Consider the following 21,947-nt stretch of genomic DNA (forward strand, 5'->3'; position numbering starts at 1 on the left):
CTTCCCCCTAGCCACTTCTCTGGCATTTCTTTTAGAATAGGCGCAGCCAAATCAGCTGCCATTCAGGGCATCCCTACAGCTTCCCTCCTTCAGCTCGGTCGCTGGTCATCCTCGGCCTTCTCCTCCTACATCAGACCGGATCCTTCAGCTGTGCTCAAAGCTCAACTTTCAATGTCCGCATTGAAAGTTGTGGACAGTTGGGGACACCAGTCATCTTATCAAATGACTGGTGGTGGAGCGTTAGGCCATTCTTTAACATCTATTTCACAGATCCGGCTGGGCCCAGTGGGCCCTCAGCCCACTCGACTCGGCAGCAGCCATTTCATCCACCGTTGCTGCGCCTAACAGTCTTGCCAGACTACAGGCCCCGGCAACACAGCTGCACCTAACAAGCCTCGTCAGACTGCAGGCCCAGCAACACAGCTGCACCTAACAAGCCTCGTCAGACTGCAGGCCCAGCAACACAGCTGCGCCTAACAAACCTCGTCAGACTGCAGGCCCAGCAACACAGCTGCGCCTAACAAGCCTCGTCAGACTGCAGGCCCAGCAACACAGCTGCACCTAACAAGCCTCGTCAGACTGCAGGCCCCGGCAACACAGCTGCACCTAACAAGCCTCGTCAGACTGCAGGCCCAGCAACACAGCTGCGCCTAACAAGCCTCGTCAGACTGCAGGCCCCGGCAACACAGCTGCACCTAACAAGCCTCGTCAGACTGCAGGCCCAGCAACACAGCTGCACCTAACAAGCCTCGTCAGACTGCAGGCCCCGGCAACACAGCTGCACCTAACAAGCCTCGTCAGACTGCAGGCCCAGCAACACAGCTGCGCCTAACAAGCCTCGTCAGACTGCAGGCCCCGGCAACACAGCTGCGCCTAACAAGTCTCGTCAGACTGCAGGTCCCGGCAACACAGCTGCGCCTAACAAGCCTCGTCAGACTGCAGGCCCCGGCAACACAGCTGCACCCAACAAGCCTCGTCAGACTGCAGGCCCAGCAACACAGCTGCGCCTAACAAACCTCGTCAGACTGCAGGCCCAGCAACACAGCTGCGCCTAACAAGCCTCGTCAGACTGCAGGCCCAGCAACACAGCTGCACCTAACAAGCCTCGTCAGACTGCAGGCCCAGCAACACAGCTGCGCCTAACAAGCCTCGTCAGACTGCAGGCCCAGCAACACAGCTGCGCCTAACAAGCCTCGTCAGACTGCAGGCCCAGCAACACAGCTGCGCCTAACAAACCTCGTCAGACTGCAGGCCCAGCAACACAGCTGCGCCTAACAAGTCTCGTCAGACTGCAGGCCCAGCTAGGCCTCGACCTGGCATCCTCTTTTGGGGCGAAGACTACTCTGAGATACGCCCGAGCCGAGCTCCGGCTCACGGTGATCCTTGGCTCATTAGTCTTCTGCCGGGTCCGAGCGCCAAAGATTAAACCATTAAAACTATTCTAACTGCTACCTTTCTCTGTGTGAGTCTCCCCAGATTGAAATGAAGCCTAGGCGAAAATTGAAGATGGGAGACTCGACCCAGCTTATCCTCATCATCTAATCACCACTCCCCCACTGCAGCCAACCAGGACAGGAGCGTCGCGCCGCTCCAGCCAATTCAAGGATTCCTTCAGAAGGACAAGCTACCTTGGGTCTTCCTGCTCATCAGCCGTGCTTTGACCCACCTCCTCCCCATCTCCACCTTCATCCAGGCGAAGATCCTCCAGGCTCTCTCCACGCTCCTCCACCTCCAGGCTCTGCTCCACCACCAGTGTCTGGACCCGGGAGGGGAAGACTACTCTGATCTACGCCCGAGCCGAGCTCCGGCTCACGGTGATCCTTGGCTCATTAGTCTTCTGAAGGGTACGAGCGCCAAAGATTAAACCATTAAAAGTATTCTAACCACTACCTTTCTCTGTGTGAGTCTCTCCAGATTGAAATGTCAGTAAATATCTGTCAAAACAGGTGATCATTTGTAATTTCTCCAAATACAAAGTTGTAATTTGGAAACTACATCAGTAGTATTAGTCTTTGGGGTTTGCTTTATGTCACAATACATTTTTTTTTACCTGCATTCATTTTCTACAGTAGAAGGAGGAACTGGAAATTACTGAATTGGTCGGCATGCTTTTTTATTCGTCTGTCATGTTGGATTTCACTACATTTTCTTGAGCTTGCAGTGGATGGCCAGTAGCTGGCAGTGTATTGCGTGATGCACTAGTGTTCACTTTAATGGTGTGTGTATTTACAAAATAAAAATGCATATAAACACAAGAAAATGACTTTTGGATAGATGTCCACTATGCATGAAATGGGTTTTATATATATATAATGCATTGTCTGAGATACTAACAAGGCAATGTTTCTCAGTCATGAAATATATTTGGAGCCTCAGTTGTGCAGAAGTTTGTGAAGTCAAGATCCTACCTATGAGACACAGAGTGAACTTAGTTTCTGTGAGCTTTTGTCAGACAAAACATGTAATTCAGGACATAATGGAAACAATTTAAAACATGTTTAAATGATTTCATGTGGCATATTGTAATGAATCCTACTGCAAGGCTGCAGACAGTAAAAAAAATAAAAGGTTTTTATACACGCTTTGTTTAAGTCACATTCATGCAGCAGCTCCACTACCGGTCAAGGACCAGTACAACATGTTTAAGATTATTTTAATACAGCAGTGAGACCAAGTCTGTGTTTTGCAAGTCTCAAGTTGTTATCCTTTCATCCTGAGTCTAGTCTCATGTCTGAAACTAGGAATTTCAATCCTTTGGAGGCTTTTTTCTAAAACAATGCTGCAATTATATATTAAATGTAAATAACACATAATGTGTACTTTTGTAAATCTGGATTTATCTCAAATCTTGATCAATTGGGCAGCTGAACACAAAGTATAAAAACACAATTTTAAAATGACCAATTTCACATCTTGGCATTGATAAAGACATGCTGCATGAATAAAGCTTGCCAGAATCAGTAACCAAGACACAAGTTGTTGTAGTTCACCCATTTTCCCCTCTGTGCACCACCCAGGTCCATTTACCAGTTTCAGGACCCGACTGAAACCCCAGTGTCATTACCTTGAGAAATAATGAGCTTTGGTTAAATATTAAACAGGCTTTAATGCAAAAAATGATCACATGTTACACATCATCCGAATGGATCAGATACAGAGTGACATTCACTGTGCAGCGCTGGGCTCCACTCAGCTCAGCTTAGGGGTGACACCAAGTGAAGCAAAGATTGTAGCGAGTTCTGCTTTATTTCCTCCTCATCCTGCTCCCTCTCTAAGGTCTTAGCCTGCCTTTGTTTATGTTTTTGTGTGACTTTTGTCAGTCTGAAATGTTATGGTTATGTCAGTGTGCAGCCTTGTGTGTGTGAGCAGATAAAACAGAGAAAAGACAAACAGTCATTTTGTCCATAACAGAGTGTTCCTTATGAATTTCTTGTAACATTTCTTGTCAATAAAATCACAAGATTCATAGTTTCTGTTAGCCTCTATCAAAGCTACACACTAAACAGAGCGTTCCCTTATTTCCTTTAGCCTTAGCTTTCAGGATGCTTTCTAACATGACATTTCCTTTAGCTTTAGCTTTAGCTTTTGCGAGGATGTGATCTATGTGAATGAATGTATGTGTAATCAACCATGTAAATAGCTAAAAGAGATAGAGGTAAACAGAATTATTTATTCTCAAAAAGGGTCATTTTCACACCTCATCAATAAATAAAATGATTCTACATTCAGGAGCAAAGGCAGATGTAAATTTTTGTAAAAACCAAAAAGTTTTTCTCAAAAAACATCAACCTGAAAACCAGGAAGAGTTGCTCTTTCTCCACAAAATCTGTTTTATTTCATCAAGTTTACAATCAAATTTTTACTTGAGCAAAACTCACTGCAAACTTGTGCACTGCAAAAGCAGAAAACTTACTGATTATTTTGTCTAGTTTCTAATGTAAATCTATCAGTTCACTCTAGATAAGGCAAAACTAACTTAAAAGTAACTTTGCAGCAAAATATAGGATCTGCTTGTTTTAAGTCAATTCCTTAAAATTCATGAAAAGTTATTGTTTCATTGGCTGATTATTAACAATATAAGAGGGGAAATGTTTGCATATTAGTGAAATAATCTGTCAGTGGAGCATGACATGAGATGTTAAAGTTAATCTGTATGCAGATGGCAGCGCAGATCAGTGACTGTCCTGTGATTGGTGGCTTAATTTCCAGCAGGAAGTTGTGAACGGAGTTTAAAAGCTGCTGCATTAATGCAGACATTCACAGGAAGCTGGACCAGCAATGGCTCTGCTGAAGGTTCTGCTGCTGCTGGGGTTGGGTGAGTCAGAAACACTGGGGAAACTGGTCACACTGGACACACTGGAGACACTTCCACTGGATCCAGGGAGGCTGCTGCTCTCTGTGACTCTCAAACTTCCCTCTGATTCTGTTTCAGACTGAAACTTCTTTGCATATGAACTGTGATGCTTTTTAATCTGTAACTGTTTATCCTTTTTCTGTTCCAGCAGCCATGTTTGCACCTGGTTTCTGAGTAAAGTCGTCCTTTTTCTTCTTCAGGTGTTTCAGTGAACTCAGATGTTTCTTTGCAGAAGAGAATCATTGGAGGTCATAACTGTGATGTCACGGAGCGTCAATATCATGTTCGGTTGGAGGGATCCAATGGTACTCATATGAGCCTGTGTAGAGGATCTCTGATCCACCCTAACTGGATCCTGACTACAGATTCCTGCTGGAAGTCGGAGACAGGGTGGTAGGAAAGAGGCATTAACACAGTTTTACCTGCAGATAATCAGGTTTTCTGTGTTCATTGTAATCTAACCTTTTCTGCAGGTTTAATGTAGCAATGGTAAATGTCCATCCACGGACTGCTGGACGGAAGCTTTACAAAATCCATGGCAGAACTGGGTATTCTGATCCCGAAGGCTGGCTGCATGACATCATGTTGCTGAAGATTCAAAAACGAGTAAATGATGTCCCATTTGCTCCACTACCAGACTGCAGTAATCGCCCTAAAATGTAAGTCTTTCTCTGATCAACAACATGACTTCAGATTTTCTGTCTCCAGTCCTGCTGCCTCTGCTTCAGCACACCTGAGTCAGGTAATCAGGCCACCAGTTTAGCTCAGGTGTGTTGGACCAGAGACACATTTAAAGGACGCAGTACAACGTCACTGGGGACTGGAGGTGGAAACTCCTGTGTCAGTGGATAAAGTCCTTCATGGATTTATTTTCTGTTCTTTCATTGTTCTTTGTAACAATTAATTTTCTACATTGTTATCTTGTATTTTCACATTTTATTCTTGTATTTTAGGGACGATATTGTTCAGCTGGCAGGAGAGGGAGCAACGACAACCGGCCCCAATAATGAGCAAAGTGAGAGAAAGTTTGAAGTTATGAGAATAAAATATTTGTTTCTGTCTCTACAGAGACGTTTGAGTGAAGAACATGGTTATGATTCTCATGTTTCTCTACAGTATCCAATGCTGTTGCTGCAACACAACTTCAGTGTGTCGATATGCCAGTTGTTGAGGCTTCCCATTTCCTGCCAACATATGGCGTGTATTCTCTGCTAAAGCACAGAACAAGGATGTGTGTTATGTGAGTTTATTTCTTCAATATCTCTCTACAGTGATTTGACTACTTTTCTGTTTTACAACATAAATAAATATATGATTTTTCTACAGGGTGACGCTGGTTCAGCAGCGGTGTTCAATGGCAAGATTTATGATGTGATTTCTCCAGGTGTACCACGCTATGCATGTGAGAGCGCAGCTTCAATCGTAGATGTGTGTGAATACATGGAGTGGATAAGAAGACAAATTGACTTTAAATAAAATATAAACTTTAATGAAATAAAATTCTAATCAAGTTTCCTCTCGGATATAATTTTATTATTGTATCTTGACCAGATTGATCCACATGTTTGTAGAATTAGAATAAATCAATAGTTTTGTTTTTTCTCACCTTGATCTCCCTAATGGATCTTTCTCTGTCTCAGAAATGAAAAATGAATCAATAAATTCATGAAAAAGAAACATTTCCTGGCTGATCGTCTTTACATTCATGGTTCAGTTTGTAAAGTTGATATTTTCCCTGAACTGAGTCTGAAAATGTGACATGAGTTTTAAATGACATAAAGAGGAACACCAGAAGTAATTTATTTATTCAGTTTTTGTCTTTATTTTACATCAGAAATGAACATGCAGCATCTAAACTCTGCAGCTCTGGAGTTACTATTCCTGATTTACTTCTAGAGAACTTTAAACTCCAACAAGACCAAAGAGCTGTACACAAAAATAATGAAACAGAAGTCACATAATACAATTAACAAATAACAAAATCCTAAAGTAAAAATAATTAAAACATATTTTTAATGAAGATACAAAGGAAATTAGTTCAAAAGTCAAAATCTGAAATGAAAGAAGTTTTAAGAAAATACTTAAAAACAGGTAAAACTAATTACTGGTAACTTCTATTGCCACAAATTTAACATAAAAATTATCGTAGAGAATTTTCCTCTATTGCAGTTAAACAAAGTGTCTTTATTAATTTTAATTTTTAATTTTAACACCTTTTATAGGCTTACATGTAGATAGAAAAAAATCATCTTAAATATACTATAAAAATTACCAGCAAAATAAAGGAGGAAGTGCAAAAATAATTTTCTTTTACTGTTGATATTAAAATCTAAACTACATATTTATGTAAAACTCTCAGAAATTACAATTTGGTTTTCAAAAGTCTAAATATGACAGAAGTTCTCTGTAAATTTTATAGCAACATCTGGAAAAGTTAAAAAGATGTTAGTACTGCTAAGATATATCATTACATATTTTATTGTTACAATGCTGTTCACTGATCATAGTAAGTCAAATTAAACAGAAAAGAAGGTTTGCCTCAGGGCCGTGCAGAGACCTTTGGAGGGCCTGGGGCTCAAAGTTAAAAAGGGGCACATTGAACAAGATCTTAAAACATCGTACAACTACATAGCAACAACCTATATTACTCAAGAATCTAATAGTTAATCGGATCATACTTGTTAGTATAATTTTGTTATCATTGTTACATTAGTAGTGTTACTAGGGTCATCTATTGCTTAAGTGTGAACATGTGTGTGAGACAGAGCTAGCCTTTCTTTAACCCTTAAAACATGTTCTTTGAAGAAGGTCTTCTGAGAGTTTCCTTAGTCTTAAACCTGTGTTTGTTTATACTCTGTGCCCCCCTACATAGAGATTCCTTAGTCGTAAAACTGCGTTTGTTATGTGTTAGTTCCTGAGTGACTGCTGATTTTATCAACACCAGCCCTCTTTCTTTTGTTTTGTGTTAATAAAAGGCAAGTTCTACTGCAGAGTTTCAGAACGCATGGTGAGCTGTTCAGAGGAGCAGTTCGCTGTGTCTTCTCCTTTATCAAAGGCTTGGTTGAAAACTCAAACGTTGTCGGTGGTTCTTTCTTTGTATTTTAGATATAAATACCTATCATTTTGGTGCCGTCACCCGAATCTCAACATACCCGTTTGCTGACAGACGAAGAACGACGCGCTGAAACCGTGCACGGCCAGAGTCAACAGGACTTGGAAATAAAGTCCCGCGAAGTAATTTCTTCACTGGGCCAGCGCCTAGGTCAGGGGTGGGCAATCCTGGTCCTCGATGGCCGGTGTCCTGCAAATCTTAGATGTCTCCCTGGTCCAACACACTTGAATCCAATAACTGAATCACCTCCTAAGTGCAGTCAAGTTCTCCAGAGTCCTGCTAATGACCTCATTATTTGACTCAGGTGTGCTGAAGTAGAGATGCATCTAAAAGTTGCAGGAGACTGGCCCTCGAGGCCTGGAGTTGCCCACCCCTGGCCTAGGTCCAACTTTGTTTGTCAGCAACGGATTGACGAGATTCGGCCGGACTAGACGAACCAACAGGAAACATGAGTTGAAACCAGTTGGGTATTTTTTCTCTTTTTTCACCTGTAAGTAAAGAAAGATAGTGGTGTTTTTACTCTTTTTTTCTCACCTAAAGAAAGAAAGTAACTATCCAAGGGAAGTGTAGGTATAGTCCCCTTCTTTATGTGGGTGGGTATAGTCCATGTTGGAATTTGTGTGTGTGTTCTGTCCTGAATGAGGTCCAAAATTTTGTAGGAATGCGAATGTGAAGTGTAACTGGTGTTGAATTCCCTGAAAGTACAACTTATTGTCCTGGGAATCAGAATTCAGAAGATTGTAGCGTGACTTTTGCTTTATTTTCTCATCATTCTGCTCCCTCTCTAAGGTCTTAGCCTGCTTTAATCAGTGTTTGTTTATGTGTGACAGTCACCAGTCTTAAATGTTATGGTTATGTCAACGTGCAGCCTTGTGCGTCTGTTGGATAAATTGTATTTTTTAGTAATTATCAAATATTCGTTGTATCATGTAGCTTTGTAGTAACATTTAGATAATGTTTAATTATATGCTTTTTCTCTTTTTCCTCTATTCTAAGTAATGTCTCTGTGTGTTGAATAATTATGATTCCTTCCTGTGACCTCTTTGAGAAAGAGAGCAGTGAAGCCTTCATGGAGATAGCGGAGACAACTCTGTCTGCTCTCCTGTGGTACTCGACGCCGTGTCTGGTACTCGACTGGAGCAGAAAGATTTAGAGTGTAGATAACATGTGTCTAATAGTAAATGTCATTAGCGCTGCAACAATGTGATAAATTGTTTTCCCCTCCCTTTGAGAGTTAAAGCGCTCAGTGTAAGAGGGTCCCCTAAAAAAGCAATAAAATAGAGGGAGCGGGAGATGTGTTTTCAGAGCGGTTGGAGATTTGTAACTGAAAGCATCTCTCTGTCTGCTCTCCTCGCGAGTACAAAAAGAATTTAACTCTCTTGTCTTTCCTGTGTTTTGTTTAATAGGTATTTAGACCCAACAGCGTCTGAGCAGATAAAACAGAGAAAAGACAAATAGTCCTTTTGTCCATAACAGAGTGTTCCTTATGAATTTCTTGTAACATTTCTTGTCTATAAAATCACAAGATTCATAGTTTCTTTTACTAAGGCCTTTTAGTTCCATTGCACAAAATGAAAAAAAGTGCAAGACATTGAGTACCAGTACAAAATAGAGTATTTTTCACTGTAACAATGTAACACACAAGTCAGTGCATATCCTCATGTCCACAGAGTTTTTCCACACCATAACAAGCAGAGAGGCATATTCACTAATAGATTTCCTTATGATATTCTTCATCTCCATCTCAGACAAGACCTCCCACGACTAATAATGTGCTGCTGGTATGCATCGATAAGGCAAGCGAAATGGCTGGTCATCAGTCAAGTGAATGCGATGGACAAAATCCCTAGCCTCACCACAATCCAGTTTTCCCCTGAAGAACACATCCTGGAAATCCTGGAGAAACCTCAAGTTCAGCCAGCCTTCTCTTGAACTCATCTGACACCTCACAGCTCTCTCTCTGTCGATGTCATGTAGACCACAGTCTCTCAGCATCTGTACAGGATCAGAACTGTGATGTGGTGAGCTTGTTTAAACAGTACAATGGTTGCAGTACTGTTCAGGTTTCACCTGCCTAAACGCAACAATTTAAAGACAAAACCACAGTAAAAGAAATAAAAACGGAGGGGCTTCCAGTCTTAAAGCAAAACAATTAAAACAATGAAGGGAAGACGTCAGCTATTTTAGCATTGCGGCTCAGTATCAGAGGTTTGTCTGTTGGGTTGAGAACCTTCATAGGGACCCAACAATCCTCCCACATGGTTGTGACTACCCCACTCACTAAAATGTTTTTGGTAGTGGAACGAGCAGATGACGGCTCGACAATCACAGTGCCCTCTAATATCAGTGGTGCAGTGGACGGCAACTTTCCCCAAACCACATAGTCCTGGCAAGGACGGAAGGTGACAGCCTGTTTGAGCTTACCTGTTCCAGTCTTGTCAGGTAAAGCAGAGGTTGACCACTGAGAAATACAACTCAGCAGCTACAAAATCTCTTCACACTCTGGGTTTGCAGCGTCTGATGTAATGATCTCCCAATAGCTCGAATCAGTTTTCATTCTTTGAATAAGGGGCACATTGCTACCGATGATGATTTTATCATGTTGCCCAGGTATGAAAAATGTTGGTACTGTAAATCTGAAGCCATAGATCACAATGTTCAACTCATAGGAATAACCGAGGCTGCATGAGAAGGCCTCCACACCCGACGAGCACCACCTGCGACAGACTGGCAACCTGTCCAGGGTGACCCCACCTCTCACCCGGAACGTTAGCTGGAGAGGCACCAGCACCTCCCGACCCCACTAGAGACAAAGGTGTTAGAATATGGGATGGAATGGATTCATTTATTCATTCATATTCAAATATTGCAACGGTGATGACAAAAATTAACTTAATAGATCTATAAATAAACTGTATATATTTAGATGAAAAAAAACAGTACACACCTCTCCCGCAGACAACATGACAAAAGGGGAAGATCTAAGGAAGGTTTAAAACCATTTAAAGACAAAACCACAGAAGAAGAAATAAAAAGGAGGGGCTTCCAGTCTTAAAGCAACACAGTTAAAATAATGACAGAGTTTTTTAAAGGTGTTTCAATGAGGTAATAACCAAAACAGAAAGACACTTTGTATTATTATAAACTATACAATTTAGCATGGAGGCTAGCATGGAAGCTAGCACAGAGACTAGCATGAAGAATAGCATGGAGACTAGCACAGAGGCTAGCTCTCCCGCACCCTGAAAACCTCTGGGCTTCACTGAAGATCAAGTTTTGTATTTTATCATTTATTATGTAATGATTGATTGGAATAAATCGTGTTTTTGTAAAATATTTTAAATGTTGTGGCACGGTGTTACGGCCCGGTTCAGACGGTCGCAACAAAAAATAGGGAGGACATGGCAACCAGCAACATTTCTGGCCCTTCAGAGGCATTTATTAAAAACAACCGATTGTCTAGGAGTGCAATGGGCGAAAGCCCAAGACGTGATAATCCAGCGCTCCCTCAGCCTGGTGTTTCCCAGTCATGGATCCTGCTGGGCCCCACAGGTCTCAGCTCCCACAACGTGTCAAGCGATCTGCCGGCGCCGCCTCCGAGTCCAGATGTCGTCTGAGCCTGGTTCTTGCGTCGGCCAGCCTCACGTGAGTAGAACGGCGCTCCTTATATATCATCCAGGTGGCCACGTAATCAAAAGCACCTCCCACAATCAAGGACCTTAATTGACAAACAGTTTACCTGCCACATAGCACTCAGACACAGGACCGCACAACAAGGGCCGTCACACACGGTTTGAGCCTTTTGCTAACATAATGTGTCACTTTGACCATAGTTCCATAGTTCATGCTATCTTTATGGGCACTTTACATGAAACTATCTTTTAGCAACATAAAACAAATGCTTTTTTTTAATTATCAGATGAAGATGTAATCACATCTCTAGTTAAATCACAGACTGTTACTCTTCAGCATAAAACAAGTTTGTAGCTCCCTTTGTTAGCCTCTATCTAAGCTACGACCTAAACAGAGCGTTCCTTTACATCCTTTAGCCTTAGCTTTCAGGATGTTTCCTAAGATGACATCTCCTTTAGCTTTAACTTTTGTGAGGATGTGATCTATGTGAATGAATATATGTGTAATCAAGCATGTAAATAGCTAAAAGATATAGAGGAAAACAGAATTATTTATTCTCAACAAGGGATATTTTCACACCTCATCAATAACAAAATGATTCTACTTGTAGTGGCACTCTGCGTCCCAAAAGTTCGTTGTACCACCTTTGCAGTTTGTCTAACAACAAATATTTGAATAACTCGACTGAAACCAAGTCTTTTTTTATGATGTTTACTTAAAGAACTCCAAAAGTACACTTACAGAAAAAACGAAAGGCTCAGTACAGATCGGTCAAAAAATTGTGTTGCTTCCACCGTATCCAACTGCAATCTGACCTCAAACGTGCATACGGGCAATGTTAATGTTATGCATTACGTAGTGGAAGCCAAAGTTACCTTTCACAATAAAAGTATCTGATAGGTTTATTTTGTCATAACCTGCAAAGAATCAGCCAGAGACAGAGATTAGGTTTCTTTTAATTTCTTTTCTGCAGAATAGGAGAATTGAGAACAGACGCGACGAATCGCTGTCAAACACTGTCTGAAATCAATTCTGCTAGATCTTTCTTTGCATTTCTCTTTATTGTATAGAAAAAGGAGGTTGGGCTTCTTCACACAGAGAATTGACCAACCGTCTTCACATTCTGGAACCTCCTATGGACATGCCCTTACAAGGGCATGTGACTGACCACAACTAATCAGTTACATATGGAACTAATAACACATGAATGTTTAACGTTTTTAGCTTCCAGGCAAACATCCTAAACAAAGTTAATAATATACTACAAAAGATTAATAAAGTTCTACAAAAGAAAGAGAAGTTTAAGTAAATATAAAAAGAAGAATAATATGAGAGTAATAATATGAGAAGAATAAAAATGAGAGTAATAATATAAAAAGAATAATATGAAAACATAACTTGTAAAATAAACTCATAAGTAAATGAACAGGAGGATAATTTTTCTAACAGTATCCTTTTACATTAACAAAGTTATACATTCCAGAAAATATACTCATCATGAATTTCTTTAAATTAAATTAAGCATATTTATACATTTTTAATCTAAATTATTATTCTATATGAATTCCCCATTAACTGGCTCTTACTTATTCAGGAGCAAAGGCAGATGTGTTTTTTTGTACATTGGAAACCAAAACATTTTTCTCAAAAAACATCAACCTGAAAACAAGGAAGAGTTGCTCTTTCTCCAGAAAATCAGTTTTATTTCATCAAGTTTACAATCAAGTTTTCACTTGAGCAAAACTCACTGCAAGCTTGTGCACTGCAAAAGCAGAAAACTTACTGATTATTTTGTCTAGTTTCTAATGTAAATCTCTCAGTTCACTCTAGATAAGGCAAAACTAACTTAAAAATAGCTTTGCAGCCAAATAAAAGATCTGCTTGTTTTAAATCAATTCCTTAGAATCCATGAAAAGTTCTTGTTTCATTGGTTGATTATTTAAGTTATAAGAGGGGAAATGTTTGGATATTAGTGAAATAATCTGTCAATGGAGCAAGAACTATTTTCAGGTTTCTTGAGTGTCTGTCCTGTGATTGGACAGATCAGTGTCTGTCCTGTGATTGGTGGCTTAATTTCCAGCAGGAAGTTGTGAACAGAGTTTAAAAGCTGCTGCATTACTGCAGACATTCACAGGAAGCTGGACCAGCAATGGCTCTGCTGAAGGTTCTGCTGCTGCTGGGGCTGGGTGAGTCAGAAACACTGGGGAAACTGGTCACACTGGACACACTTCCACTGGTTCCAGGAAAGCTGCTGCTCTCTGTAACTCTCAAACTTCCCTCTGATTCAGTTTCAGACTGAAACTTCTTTGCATATGAACTGTGATGTTTTTTAAGCTTTAACTGTTTATCCTTTTTCTGTTCCAGCAGCCATGTTTGCACCTGGTTTCTGAGTAAAGTCCTCCTTTTTCTTCTTCAGGTGTTTCAGTGAACTCAGCTGTTTCTCTGCAGAAGAGAATCATTGGAGGTCATGACTGTGCTGACACGGAGCGTCAATATCATGTTCGGCTGGAGGGATCCAATGGTACTCATACGAGCCTGTGTGGAGGATCTCTGATCGGCCGTAAGTGGATCTTGACTGCAGATACCTGCTGGAAGACAGAGACAGGGTGGTAAGAAAGAGGCATTAACACAGTTTTATCTGCAGATGATCAGGTTTTCTGTGTGTTCATTATAATCTAACCTTTCCTGCAGGACTAACGATGCAATGTTAAAAGTTCATCCACGGAAGGCCAGAGTGAAGTTTCCCAGAATCCAAGGCGACATTGGGATTTATCATCCCGAAGGCTGGCGTCATGACATCACGTTGCTGAAGATTCAAATACCAGTAACAAATGCCCAGTTTGCTCCGCTGCCAGACTGCAGTAATCGCCCTAAAAAGTAAGTCTTTCTCTGATCAAAAACATGACTTCAGATTTTCTGTCTCCAGTCCTGCTGCCTCTGCTTCAGCACACCTGAGTCAGGTAATCAGGCCACCAGTTTAGCTCAGGTGTGTTGGACCAGAGACACATTTAAAGGACGCAGTACAACGTCACTGGGGACTGGAGGTGGAAACTCCTGTGTCAGTGGATGAAGTCCTTCATGGATTTATTTTCTGTTCTTTCATTGTTCTTTGTAACAATTAATTTTCTACATTGTTATCTTGTATTTTCACATTTTATTCTTGTATTTTAGGGATGATATTGTTCAGCTGGCAGGAGAGGGAGCAACGACAACCGGCCCCAATAATGAGCAATGTGAGAGAAAGTTTGAAGTTATGAGAATAAAATATTTGTTTATGTCTCTACAGAGACGTTTGAGTGAACAACATGTTTATGTTTCTCTACAGTATCCAATGCTGTTGCTGCAACACAACTTCAGTGTGTCGATATGCAAGTTGTTGAGGCTACCCATTTCCTGCCAACATATGGACATGTATTCTCTGCTAAAGCACAGAACAAGGATGTGTGTTATGTAAGTTTCTTTCCTCAGTACAGTGAACCCTCGTTTTTCGCTGGAGTTACTTTCCAAAATGAACCTGATGGGCGAAATCCGTGAAGTAGTAACCTTTATTTTTTTTACAATTATTATTCAATGAAATAATCCATAATACATTGAAACCAAAAAACAGAACCTTTTTACAAGCCCAAGCATTTGTTTAACAAAAAAAAGTACTGTATAAATGTTTGTTGTGTTTTTTTGTTGTTGTTTTTGGTTTTTTTAAATAACTACTGTACTGTAAAATAATTTTAATCATCAATACGAACTGAAGACTTCAAATTGAGGAGATCAGCGCCGCCCCACCGCGACCTGAGTCATTGGACTAGAACGAGAGAAAATGAAAAATGATTATGAAAAAAAATACAAAGTACAGTAGGACAAATAGTGACTCGCGTGTATTTCACTGCTCTTCTGACTGAGCCGCTGCATCCTGACTCCGCTCTGTAGCAGGTTTTTCTTCTAAAGCCCGCGGCGCAGGTGTGTTTTTTCGAGAGAAGAACATAGTTATCTGTAGTTGTTGTCGCTCTTTTTTCTTCTGGGCAGAAAGATTCTTGAAATTGCAAGAGAATTTGCAAACATAATTTGGCAAGCTGTTTTACGTACGTGTACATATTAAACTGCAACGTTATTGACACACAGAGAAGAAGCGGAGAGACTGTTTAGCCAATCAGAATGCAGAACACAATGCACGATGCAAATCCGTGAAGCAGCGGGACCGCAAAAGGTGAACCGCCATATAGCGAGGGTTCACTGTATCTCTCTAGTGATTTGACTGCTTTTCTGTTTTACAACATAAATGATTTTTCTACAGGGTGACGCTGGTTCAGCAGCGGTGTTCAACGGCAAGATTTATGGTGTGATTTCTCCAGGTGTACCACGCTATGCATGTGAGAGCACAGCTTCAATCGTAGATGTGTGTGAATACATGGAGTGGATAAGAGCAACACTTAGCGACAAATAAAACATAAACTGTCATGAAATATAATTCTCATAAAATTTCCTCTCAGATATAATTTCATTATTGTATCTTGATCAGTTTGATCCACATGTTTGTAGAATTAGAATAAATCAATAGTTTTGTTTTTTCGCATCTAACCTTGATCTCCCTAATGGATCTTTCTCTGTCTCAGAAATGAAAAATGAATCAATAAATTCATGAAAAATAAACATTTCCTGGCTGATCGTCTTTATATTCATGGTTCAGTTTGTTAAGTTGATATTTTCCCTGAACTGAGTCTGAAAATGTGACATGAGTTTTAAATCACAAGAGGAACACCAGAAGTAATTTATTTATTCAGTTTTTGTCTGATATCAGAAATGAACATGCAGCATCTAAACTCTGCAGCTCTGGAGTTACTATTCCTGATTTACTTCTAGAGAACTTTAAACTCCAACAAGACCAAAGAGCTGTGCACAACAAAGCAAAGTATGCAACAATGTATTCTGGTAATTTTTGACAGTTTTGAACATTTTCTAATAACTTAAACTTTAGAAACATTAAATGTACAAACACTCAAACCTTTTCTGTTTTTGGAGAAGATCTGAGGAAGCTAAACATTTAGCTTTGGGCTCATTAGTTTGCAAGCTAAATATTATTTGCTAGATAAATAATTAGTCAACTTAATATTTAGTAGTTGTTAACAAAGTATTTTAATGGCATGCAATAAATGCTTAACTAGTTTTCAAAATCTGTCATTATTTTTTGCCTTTATTAATTGTTTTTGGAAACGTTTGTGTGTCTGATCAGTTTCTCTCAGCATTCCCTGATGTTATTGTCGTTGCATCAGGACTTTTCATTATGATGACACGTTCACTGATATGAAGATCCGCTTTACAGGAACGAGCCATTCATTCTGAATTCGTTCTGAATCACTTTTGCAGGTTTGCTACATTTCTGATTTGTAGAAATTGTTTTAAGAAATGCTTCATTGGTTGTGCAAATGACAGAACCAAAGACGAAGAGAAAATGGAAAACCAAAAATCATTTAAGTCCGAAGAACTTTTTCACATTAACTTGCAGATTGTTGTAGTTTACAGACTGAAAAAATCTGCTAAAAATCTAATATTTTTGGTGAATATTAGATACAAATTTAGGTCTAAATGACAGAAAAAATGGGAAACATTCTTAATTTTACAGGTTTTAAATAAAAGGTTTTACAAATAAGTGTGAGAAAATGTGAGAATGACTGTCTGTGTGTGTGTGTGTGTGTGTGTGTGTGTGTGTGTGTGTGTGTGTGTGTGTGTGTGTGTGTGGGTGTGTGTGTGTGTGTGTGTGTGTGTGTGTGTGTTGTGCCAACTGTTAATCTGTTTCAGGGAGCGGACCAACGCTCCTCCTAACGCGCAGTCCTCCTGCTCGAATTATCGGACAGCTTCTGCTCTCCAGGACTAAATCGATTCAAACCAACTGAAACAGACGCAGGAGACAAACATCGTGGGGGAGAAAACACGACGCAGTCCGTGACTTTATTGATCCAAACACGGAGCTCGCGCTGATCGGTGGTAAAGTCACGCGGTGACAGAATGACGAAGCTGCGTTTTCTCATCAGACTTTTTCTCTACGCCGTATTTTCACTACCAAACGCAATGCAGGCTCCAACAGGTAGGTTCTCACTTCTTCTCTGTAAAAACACAAAATCTTATCAAGTGATTTTCTGTTTAGCTTACAGTGCAAATAAGACAAAACTAGCTTACAAATAACTTTTCAGCAAAACCAAGGAACTTGTTTTGACTCAATAATGCCTTAATATTGGTGGGTGTGACAGCTGTCTCTATTGTTACACAGAGATCTGAATGGTAATAGTTTTCTGTTCATTCTTAACATTAGTTTACATATTGATTAGTGAATAGTTTAGATTTTTATCTTTAAAAGTATCTTCATTAGCCTGACTCTTTAGTTAACTATTTGCAGTGCACACATTTAGTTAACTTTATCTGTCAGTTCTTTATATTTTTTGTTAAATGCAACAAATTAATTTCTTCTTCTTCTGAGTTACCAGTTTCCTTCGGAGCTGCTGCTGGAGTCGCACAGAACAGCTCCAGCTAATTGCTGTCCTTCTATGGCTGGCAAACCTCCTCAGTGGGTCATTGCATTTGTTTGCTAGGGGAAGGGAAAATTTGGTTTTCTTTAGTTTTCATTTTACCATTTCTTTAAGGTTTCTTCTTTTTGGAAGTTAGTTCAGATCTAATATTTATTAATATTAAAGATGTAGTAATGTGTAGACCAGTATTTGTTTAAGTTCTTGTGTGTTTAATTACCTTGTGTGTTAGCAGTGTCTGATCAGCCACAATTTAACTTCCCTTCATGTCTTGTTTGTTAGGTCAGTTTTGTAATTGAGTTCTTTGTGTTACTACCTGAGTTGTAGTTTGTTATGTTGACCTCAGTTTTGGGCCCAATTCATTGTTTTTGAACTATTTCTGGACTTTTTGTAACTATGATAATTTTTTGGAATCCATTCAACGTCTCTCTGGCTGGTCTGTGTAAAACCCTCACAGTGGGAGAAAAAATGTTAGTTCCTTCGGCAGATTATTTGACTTAAAACAAGACATTTTCCCACGTCATAAGTCAAATAATTTGCCATTATTAGTTTTTACTGATTCTAAACAAACTGTTATATCTTACTGAAAAGTTACTTATGTAGTTTTCTGCATGCCTCCATATTTAACAGAGTACTAAACTTAGCAGCTGTTTTAAAATTTTTACTTGTACTAGAAAACTATGTATTTATGTAGCATTTCATTTCAAGGCAAAGAGTTATGTTGTCCATAACAGAGTGTTCCTTATACATTTCTTGTGACATTTCTTATCAAATGACAAGATTCACAGTATCTTTTACGAAGGACATTTTAGTTTCATTAGTCTTTTTGTTTTTCACAATGTAGCATCAGGGCTATTTTTTATTTTTTGAATTTATGTTTGTTCTTAACTTGGTGTTTGTTAGCACATTTGCTCCACTTTACACCAAACTAACTTTTAGCCACATAAAAAAGATGTTTTTTTTATTATTATGAAATCCCATCTCTGATTAGTCAAATCACAGAATGTTACTCGCCGGATCGTCTTGTTACTCCATGCCACTGCTCCTCGTCTCTCCTCCCTGGTTTCCTCATGGTCTCTTCATGTCTCTGGTTTGGATTTGTTTTTATTCCTGGGTGTTTGTTGTTATGTTTTTTTTGTAAGTTTGATTATTTGTTAAATCTACAACAGAACTTTTACGTCTCCTGTCTGCTACATTTGGATCCACACTTCAACCACACACATCATGACAGACGGTGGTAATATATTGGAGTTTAAAGCCACTGTGTCCATCATGGTCAGTTGGAGGGAATATATGTAATGTAAACATTTAAATATAAATAAGAATAGTTTTTTAAGAACCACAATAAAACCTAACTTTGTTACAAAATAAAATAGCAACAATGGACTTTTTCTTTAAATCTTCAAGTTATGAACTAAAATATAGGAATGTTTTTATAGCCAAAATAATTTGCTGGAAATGGTGGATATTGTGCATCTATAGTCAGAGTAATGATGTCAGTAAATATCTGTCAAAACTGGTGATCATTTGTAATTTCTCCAAATACAAAGTTGTAATTTAGAAACTACATCAGTAGTATTAGTCTTTAGGGTTTGTTTTATGTCACAATATATTTTTTACCTGCAATAGTTTTCTACAGTAGAAGGAGGAACTGGAAATTACTGAATTGGTCGGCATGCTTTTTTATTCGTCTGCCATGTTGGATTTCACTACATTTTCTTGAGCTTGCAGTGGATGGCCAGTAGCTGGCAGTGTATTGCGTGATGCACTAGTGTTCACTTTAATGGTGTGTGTATTTACAAAATAAAAATGCATATAAACACAAGAAAATGACTTTTGGATAGATGTCCACTATGCATGAAATGGGTTTTATATATATATAATGCATTGTCTGAGATACTAACAAGGCAATGTTTCTCTGTCATGAAATATATTTGGAGTCTCAGTTGTGCAGAAGTTTGTGAAGTCAAGATCCTACCTATGAGACACAGAGTGAACTTAGTTTCTGTGAGCTTTTGTCAGACAAAACATGTAATTCAGGACATAATGGAAACAATTTAAAACATGTTTAAATGATTTCATGTGGCATATTGTAATGAATCCTACTGCAAGGCTGCAGATAGTAAAACAAATAAAAGGTTTTTATACACGCTTTGTTTAAGTCACATTCATGCAGCAGCTCCACTACCGGTCAAGGACCAGTACAACATGTTTAAGATTATTTTAATACAGCAGTGAGACCAAGTCTGTGTTTTGCAAGTCTCAAGTCGTTATCCTTTCATCCTGAGTCTAGTCTCATGTCTGAAACTAGGAATTTCAATCCTTTGGAGGCTTTTTTTTTTTAAAAAACAATGCTGCAATTATATTTCAATCTTTAATTCATGAGAGACTCAGACAGAGAAAGAAAGCGATTAGAAAAGTTTATTGACATGCATGAATTAAAGTTCTTTGGCGTTCGGGCTCCGGCTGAGGACATCAAGCTGTGGTTTGCAAAAAGCTCAGATGAGCATCCCCGATGCTGATTAGGAATATCATCCCCCGGAACCCGAAACTGGTGGTGGAGGTCGGTGAAGGATGCGAGCCTGAAGACCTGGGAGAGTGGAGGTGGAGAAGGGGTGGAGGTGGGTTGAGCGCGGCTGGAAAGAAGAAGAAGCCATGAGCTTTGGTTAAATATAAAACAGGCTTTAATGCAGAAAATGATCAAATGTTACACGTCATCCGAATGGATCAGATACAGAGTGACATTCACTGTGCAGCGCTGGGCTCCACTCAGCTCAGCTTAGGGGTGACACCAAGTGAAGCAGAGATTGTAGCGAGTTCTGCTTTATTTCCTCCTCATCCTGCTCCCTCTCTAAGGTCTTAGCCTGCCTTTGTTTATGTTTTTGTGTGACTTTTGTCAGTCTGAAATGTTATGGTTATGTCAGTGTGCAGCCTTGTGTGTGTGAGCAGATAAAACAGAGAAAAGACAAACAGTCATTTTGTCCATAACAGAGTGTTCCTTATGAATTTCTTGTAACATTTCTTGTCTATAAAATCACAAGATTCATAGTTTCTTTTACTAAGGCCTTTTAGTTCCATTACATAAAATGAAAAACAGTGCAAGACATTGAGTACCAGTACAAAATAGAGTATTTTTCACTGTAACAATGTAACACACAAGTCAGTGCATATCCTCATGTCCACAGAGTTTTTCCACACCATAACAAGCAGAGAGGCATATTCACTAATAGATTTCCTTATGATATTCTTCATCTCCATCTCAGACAAGACCTCCCACGACTAATAATGTGCTGCTGGTATGCATCGATAAGGCAAGCGAAATGGCTGGTCATCAGTCAAGTGAATAGGGTTGACAAAATCCCTAGCCTCACCACAATCCAGTTTTCCCCTGGAGAACACATCCTGGAAATCCTGGAGAAACCTCAAGTTTCTCACCTTCTCTCTTTAAGGGCTAGCAGAACAAAATGTCATCAAACAAGTTTGTAATTCCCATTGTTAGCGTCTATCTAAGCTACGCCCTAAACAAAGCGTTCCCTTATTTCCTTTAGCCTTAGCTTTCAGGATGCTTTCTAACATGACATTTCCTTTAGCTTAAGCTTTTGTGAGGATGTGATCTATGTGAATGAATGTATGTGTAATCAAGCATGTAAATAGCTAAAAGAGATAGAGGTAAACAGAATAATTTATTCTCAACAAGGGTCATTTTCACACCTCATCAATACACAAAATGATTCTACATTCAGGAGCAAAGGCAGATGTGAATTTTTGTACATTGGAAATAAAACGTTTTTCTCAAAAAACATCAACCTGAAAACAAGGAAGAGTTGCTCTTTCTCCACAAAATCAGTTTTATTTCATCAAGTTTACGATCAAATTTTCACTTGAGCAAAACTCACTGCAAGCTTGTGCACTGCAAAAGCAGAAAACTTACTGATTATTTTGTCTAGTTTCTAATGTAAATCTCTCAGTTCACTCTAGATAAGGCAAAACTAACTTAAAAATAGCTTTGCAGCCAAATAAAAGATCTGCTTGTTTTAAATCAATTCCTTAGAATCCATGAAAAGTTCTTGTTTCATTGGTTGATTATTTAAGTTATAAGAGGGGAAATGTTTGGATATTAGTGAAATAATCTGTCAATGGAGCAAGAACTATTTTCAGGTTTCTTGAGTGTCTGTCCTGTGATTGGACAGATCAGTGTCTGTCCTGTGATTGGACAGATCAGTGTCTGTCCTGTGATTGGACAGATCAGTGTCTGTCCTGTGATTGGTGGCTTAATTTCCAGCAGGAAGTTGTGAACAAAGTTTAACAGCTGCTGCATTAATGCAGACATTCACAG

General features: G+C 39.5%; 1 protein-coding gene across 2 annotated transcripts; it reads left to right on the forward strand.

The window, feature by feature from the left end:
• The first annotated feature begins 4,435 nt into the window (after positions 1–4,435).
• On the forward strand, positions 4,436–15,739 carry LOC114141973 (trypsin-like). Of its 2 annotated transcripts, none has more exons than XM_028012942.1 (6): positions 4,436–4,457; positions 4,555–4,747; positions 13,791–13,976; positions 14,271–14,332; positions 14,425–14,549; positions 15,388–15,739. In XM_028012942.1, the coding sequence occupies exons 1-6, from the start codon at positions 4,451–4,453 to the stop codon at positions 15,535–15,537; spliced, it is 723 nt and encodes a 240-aa protein (XP_027868743.1). In that variant the 5' UTR covers positions 4,436–4,450; the 3' UTR covers positions 15,538–15,739. The 2 variants fall into 2 exon arrangements, with proteins under 2 accessions (XP_027868743.1, XP_027868742.1); XM_028012941.1 differs by lacking the exons at positions 4,436–4,457; positions 4,555–4,747 and adding exons at positions 13,206–13,285; positions 13,516–13,708.
• The last annotated feature ends 6,208 nt before the right edge of the window (positions 15,740–21,947 follow it).

This window comes from Xiphophorus couchianus, chromosome 3, assembly GCF_001444195.1.
Source record: "Xiphophorus couchianus chromosome 3, X_couchianus-1.0, whole genome shotgun sequence".
In the NCBI taxonomy this organism is placed as follows: Eukaryota; Metazoa; Chordata; class Actinopteri; order Cyprinodontiformes; family Poeciliidae; genus Xiphophorus; species Xiphophorus couchianus.

Coding starts and splice junctions, on each gene's coding strand:
- LOC114141973 (XM_028012941.1), top strand. CDS start 13,249: ATGGCTCTGCTGAAGGTTCTGCTGCTGCTGGGGCTGG. Junction 13,286..13,515: donor TCTGCTGCTGCTGGGGCTGG/GTGAGTCAGAAA, acceptor TTTCTTCTTCAG/GTGTTTCAGTGAACTCAGCT. Junction 13,977..14,270: donor TGCAGTAATCGCCCTAAAAA/GTAAGTCTTTCT, acceptor CTTGTATTTTAG/GGATGATATTGTTCAGCTGG.